This window comes from Ylistrum balloti, unplaced genomic scaffold, assembly GCF_031769215.1.
Source record: "Ylistrum balloti isolate Yb309-2 unplaced genomic scaffold, AGI_CSIRO_Ybal_v1 Utg370712, whole genome shotgun sequence".
NCBI lineage: Eukaryota > Metazoa > Mollusca > Bivalvia > Pectinida > Pectinidae > Ylistrum > Ylistrum balloti.
The window spans coordinates 189,312-195,311 of NW_026782425.1; the positions used below are offsets into that span (position 1 = coordinate 189,312).

A 6,000-nucleotide genomic window follows, 5' to 3' on the forward strand; every position below is an offset into this window, starting at 1 on the left:
AATGCGATTCTGAAACGTCTCTCATTTTTTCCGATATTATGTCAATGTTTTTGGGTTTGATCCATTTTTTTTTCTTTTTTTGACAGGTTGACAGAACAATGAAGTTATATATATACAAATATATATATGTAGGTTATGACTATAGGAAATGGTCCTCTTGTGATATAATACCATGATGTTTTACTATCACCGTTAATATAACCTGCAGCGGTCTCGCTGTCACTTTTCCTACTCTCGCTTTGAGGATGTGACATTACTCGACTTTGGCCTTGATCCAGATGATGGAAGTCATCCGTTGAACAATATTAAGATCAGAAGTTGACACCCTGAAACAGAATGTTTAGAAGGTGTTTGGTTATGGAACACCAAATGTACATACCTATAGGACATCTGTCGCCGGTCTGGTAAATACAATACTCTCCAGCGGGCCAACTACGGTTAACTGGATCGATCATAGAAGTATTTCGCTTCATGCAAAAATTGATCATTGTGACGTGTGTGTGGAATGGGCCCATTATATGTGGCTCTATGGTCATCTGGTCATCGTCATTCCATATTTGGCTTCTTGAAGATTGTGGAAGTGTAAGATTGACGTAACCTTGTGCCCAACCAAATCTGTCATCCTCCGGGCAGCCAAAACCAGACATTGGTATGGCATATTGACCATCTGGCCAAGCTGATCTACCAATTTCTGAATTAATTTTGGAAAGATAAAAACAATTAATATTTAATATATCCTTGGCTATGACATACCAATACGAATAATTTAATTTTGTCAATCGCTATATAAAACCAATTTGATTTTGTACGTCTCGGACTATTTCTCAGTAGTTATTTACAGACAATCTCTTGGTTTCAACAGATATTTGCGCTATATGAATTGGCATGTTGTCTTTATGATAAACTTTTCGATGTTTATGCTAAAAATCATACAATCCATTGTACGTATATTCAGAAATCGAAACATACCCAGAAGTACAAAAACAAGTGTATTTATAAAACAAAGAGTTCATATCGATTAATTAGTGTCTCAACAACAATCCAATATGAATCAACATAGTCCAAATACAAAACCACAATAACGTACTTATTAACAGGTGGTTCCAACTCGTTACACGTTTAGGTTTACAATCCGATATCAATTATCATGATTTAAATACAAACACTGTATCTAAAATTATCTGTTCAGAACTTTATTTCCTTTTAAATCATTTCATTCTCATGACCAGCTAAATTAGTTCTACACGTTGAACCCGTTCAATATTTAGTTTTTACGAACCTGTTTCACATTCCAGTCCAGTGAAATTGGCGTTACATAGACAGAGGCATGTGGTGTTTTCCGTGGTGCCACCGTTACGACAACGAACTGACAAGCAGACTGTAAAGTCAACAAAAACGATACTCAACCTGGTGTTGTTCATCAACGTGTTTAAAAACTGGTCTTATATATTCAACAGAAACAAAGTGTTCTTACTTTAGATGATTTTTTTATTTATACCAACTATTTATGTCTCAACCAATTCCATGCATAAATAAGGGTAGTTTCATTTTCATGTATTGAATCATCACGTGCGATTAAGGGGTATTACAACAAAATTAAACGGTTAAAATTTATTAATGGTTTAATAGATTTTGGACTAATAGCATTTTTTTGAGAAATTAGATCATATTTCTAACTTTGTGATATAAATGAACTAAACAACCCCTTCCAATCAATATATATTAATATATATTTGTTTACTTATTAAAAGAACGCTGAATTAAAGTTACTATTATTGGAAAACATCTTAAACTAAACAACTCGTTCCATATTACTGTTATATGTAAACTTATCAATATACCATCTTAATAATGCATCAGTTTACAGATAGAATATTAAATTAAATCTATATTTCACATACACAAAGCTTTCGATCCAAACAAAAGGATGCTTATCATGGGAGTAGACACGATAAACATGTTATTCGACTCGCAACAATAAAGTAAATATATTAATGAATGGGAGATAGCAATTGTAACAGATGAACTACTACTCTAGTGTTCAATTAAGCACCAAACCTAACAACGTCAATATTCTCAATAGGTTTGACTTCGTTCAAATCTATTATTCACCAATCGATTACATTATCAATTTATGATGTCTGGAGTTGTATGTATGAATAGGAGATGACTTCCCTTGTTGATGTATCACATTATCATTGAATTTATGAAAAATGTTCAATAAGTGAAATTTTCGAATTCCAAATCACCTAATATTAATGTGAATAAGGATCATCGCTGATTGATTTTAAAATGGTGGTTCTTAACGAACCATGTTTCCTATTTATTAGTCAACGACAGTTTCCGTAGTCATGACTGTCAAAATAAAAGTGACAAAAAACAAAACAACAAAAAAAAAATAATAATGACAACGAAAATACAAATATTAATATAACGTGTGCTACTTTTGCCAGGTTTCAGTTAAACGCGCAACAACTATTTGCGATGGGCAATTACGGTTAACACTTTAAAAGGTTTTCAATAACATTTTCGACTAATAGGACATTTACTGTCAAATTTCACAGAATTGGCCGCCCCTGCTCCAGAACACCCATAATTTCTTCATTATAATCGTATGAATCATTTGCCTTTTATTGTTTTTGTTCAAGGAAACTAGATACCATGTTATCAATTGAATCTCCATTACAACACAAGTAAAGAACAGAACGCGTTTATCTTGACACAGAAATACATTCGGAATTAACGTTGTATTCACCTCTCATTTACATGTTGCTTTATCACTATTAATCTAACTTTTAAGGCAATATCGTCCCAATGTAATGACTTGTAGAATCCCATAATACATTCATACCACATAGCTGTAATTTTTATTTTTTTCGTTAAAGGTGGTGGTATTTTTGTTTGTATTAACACATAATAGACTTTTCTCAGTTTAGGCGTCTACATTTCTCTAGAGCTCCCCTTACTAAAAGTTAAAAAAAAACAAAAAAACAAACAAAACAGCTGGAAATTTCAAATTAACACCCATCTTTCAAGAAACACTTGGGTTGCCTATAACTTTTAGTTCAGCAAAACTTCCACAGATCGTGATATTCCACCAGGGACAGAATACGTAAACAACCTCCGACAATGACAGCGTTTTGTTATAATAACATTAAATTACATTTAATCATTAAACCGTTGTTAGACATATGTATTGTATGTTGATGTGAGGTTTGAGTAGCGGCTGATAATAACAGCTAGACAATTATATATAATGCTCTAATGACACCATGTATTGGACAAAGTATTTTTAAATGGATTAAAACTGGCATTGCAATATTTTTGTAAAAATTCAACTGTTTATTTGGATTTTGTCATCGCCAGATGTATCATTTCATAAAATGCGTACAGTAAATATATACCATATATAGTCTATTATTAGATGTTTTATAATATTAAGTCGAACGTATTTTGGAATCGTACACAAATACTTATTGATGCATCTGAACAATATACATTTGATTGGGGAAATTAGTACAAAATATATGTACGTTAACGACAAAAATGATTGAAAAGTGTTGCTTTCAGCTTTAACAATGTCTCTTTCATTGAGCCTTGAAGATCAATCATTCAGTGATTGGAAGACTGTGTCAGTCATTTGCACTATCAGGAATCAGAAGTTATCAAATTCTGTTTGTGTTAAAGATAAAAGATAAACATCTTTTCAAATATTTCTGGTTCGAGTTATGACATTTCGCACGGCAATTGAACGTCACAATAAAGTTAAATTATGCCATGACCATACGGTAATAGAAACAATCAACATGTAGTATTGAAAGATTGCAGGAGAGAGAGAGAGAGTGTGTGTGAGAGAGAGAGAGAGAGAGAGAGAGAGAGAGAGAGAGAGAGAGACGTATATACACATGAAGTACCTTTCTATAGAAATGTTATTATCTGAACAGTATACCCAAATAATGTATAAAAATGTATCTCGGGTTATTCCGTCCTCCTACATCTTAAATATTGCATTAGATATTACCTGGTTCCTTTCCAGAGGCAATGATATAAGCGACGACACGTCCGGTAAAAAGAAACGACACAAAAAACTGCGCGACGAGAGCCGACGACATCCTCAGTCGGGTCGTAACCATAAGTGTCCCAAACAGCTGCGACAATGATAAAATGGGCTGATTATGTATTATATAAACTTTACACAGATATGGAGGTCCAATCAGACCGTACTGTGTATCAGAGTTCAGAGTAGCCTGATCATTAATAACCACACGGTATACAATCAATACTCAACACTTGTGATGTAGTTATAACTAGCAAATCGAATATTCTAATTACTTCAATGAACAACGAGTTTAGGTTGTAAGGTACAGGTGTAAGGGAAACACAGATTGTTGTATATCAGTGAGTCTCCATAATACTGTATGTGTTGATGGTTTTAATCAACTGTTCATCGGTTAGGTCTCCACGACTTTCAATATCTACTTGTTATAAGAGATATGATAGACAAGTTCTATTCCCAACAATAAAATTTCCGTAAGAGAGTGCCGTGTGTTGCGACGGATCCTTTCTCGATCAGGTAAGGATGATCTTTGTTACATCCTTGTAAACTATTAAGGGAATGGACAACATATGATCTCCCTCACCCCTGGTACGCTTATTTTCACCGTTTTCCTTTTGAGAATTTCCTTGATTCGTTCGCGGTTCTGTAGAGTTGTCATGATCGAGAGGTTCTCTTCGGTATTTTATTGGATGAAATAAAATAGAAAATAATAGACACATATAACACAAAATTACAACACATAGATGTGCGATATGAAGTACGATGATAACTATGAAAAAGACGCATACCCTTCCGGAACACCAGAGCCTTGTAATCAAATGACACTTGTTTCAATGATTTCGATTACGATTTCAGTAACTTGTCGGTATATCATCCTTACTAACACAAGCTGTCTACAGCACTAATGAAGGTTTTTATTCTCTGTCTAATTTCAGTCTAATTAACAACTTCCGCGGATGTTTTACCTTCTATCCTGTTTGTCTCAGGACTTGCTTAGTGTTTTCCACAGTTTCCACAAACACGTAGTCATGTTTATCCATTTATATTCGATGGATATATTTTAGGGCTATGCTTTGTAATGAATTGTTATAAAAATTATCATTTTCATATTCTCACTATAAAAGTTTCTTCTTGAAGAATAAATGTGATAGTAAAGTCGACGTGTAACCACTACTCTGAATTATTCTGATGTGCTATCGACCTTTTTGTACCGATGACCGTGTAAACAACGAGGGAACTTGGTATAAGAAATGAGTCGTGCTGTGATCGGTATACTTGTTTCGTTTATTTTCACCTGCAACGAGTAAAACCACAATTTAAAATGTAGACAATGAAAAACAATAGCATTGACAATTTATCAATATTTAACCTCTGAATTTCTCTTCAAATATTTAAAACGTATGATTCACTTCATGTTTTTGTAATGTTTATTACTACACATTTTGTTTGTGTCAGAGCACTTAAATACACAATACATGATTGAAGTCAGAAAATTACCCCTGAGGGTGTTCTAACATTAATACATTTAGGTCGGGAAATTCTAGATCAACCACACAGATTATACACTTGTATATGGGTCATTAAGTTGTAGTTCCCATAGTTCACATCACCATGGGAATGTTAGAGATGAATTCTATGTCAATTATTTAATATAGTTCATATCGCATACTAATAACTGTACACGTGGTGAGGGTTTGTGTGGCTTTCATAACTCCACTTAAGGTATTCCCACCCTAATGGAGCACTTCCGGTTATAATCCCGACGAATGCCGATGTTTTATAGATCGTGAATTTTCGGAAGTCAAACAGTTGACGTTCATGCCCTTAATTTTAGCGCGGAAAAGGCAAAAATATGCCTTCCTTACATCCTTTAATATCACAAGGCATTTTAAAACATGCTACTGCTGAAATTATTGCAGGCTCTGGCTTAAACTTCCAACATC

At 33.8% G+C, this 6,000-nt stretch overlaps 1 protein-coding gene across 1 annotated transcript in view; it reads right to left on the reverse strand.

The window, feature by feature from the left end:
* LOC132557710 (uncharacterized) overlaps positions 1-4,715 on the reverse strand; it is a 28,082-nt gene extending 23,367 nt beyond the window's left edge. Inside the window, 4 exon segments of the mRNA XM_060222230.1 lie at positions 380-691; positions 1,280-1,378; positions 4,022-4,148; positions 4,641-4,715. Coding sequence (XP_060078213.1) covers positions 380-691; positions 1,280-1,378; positions 4,022-4,148; positions 4,641-4,715 — 613 coding nt within the window.
* Positions 4,716-6,000: the final 1,285 nt, after the last annotated feature.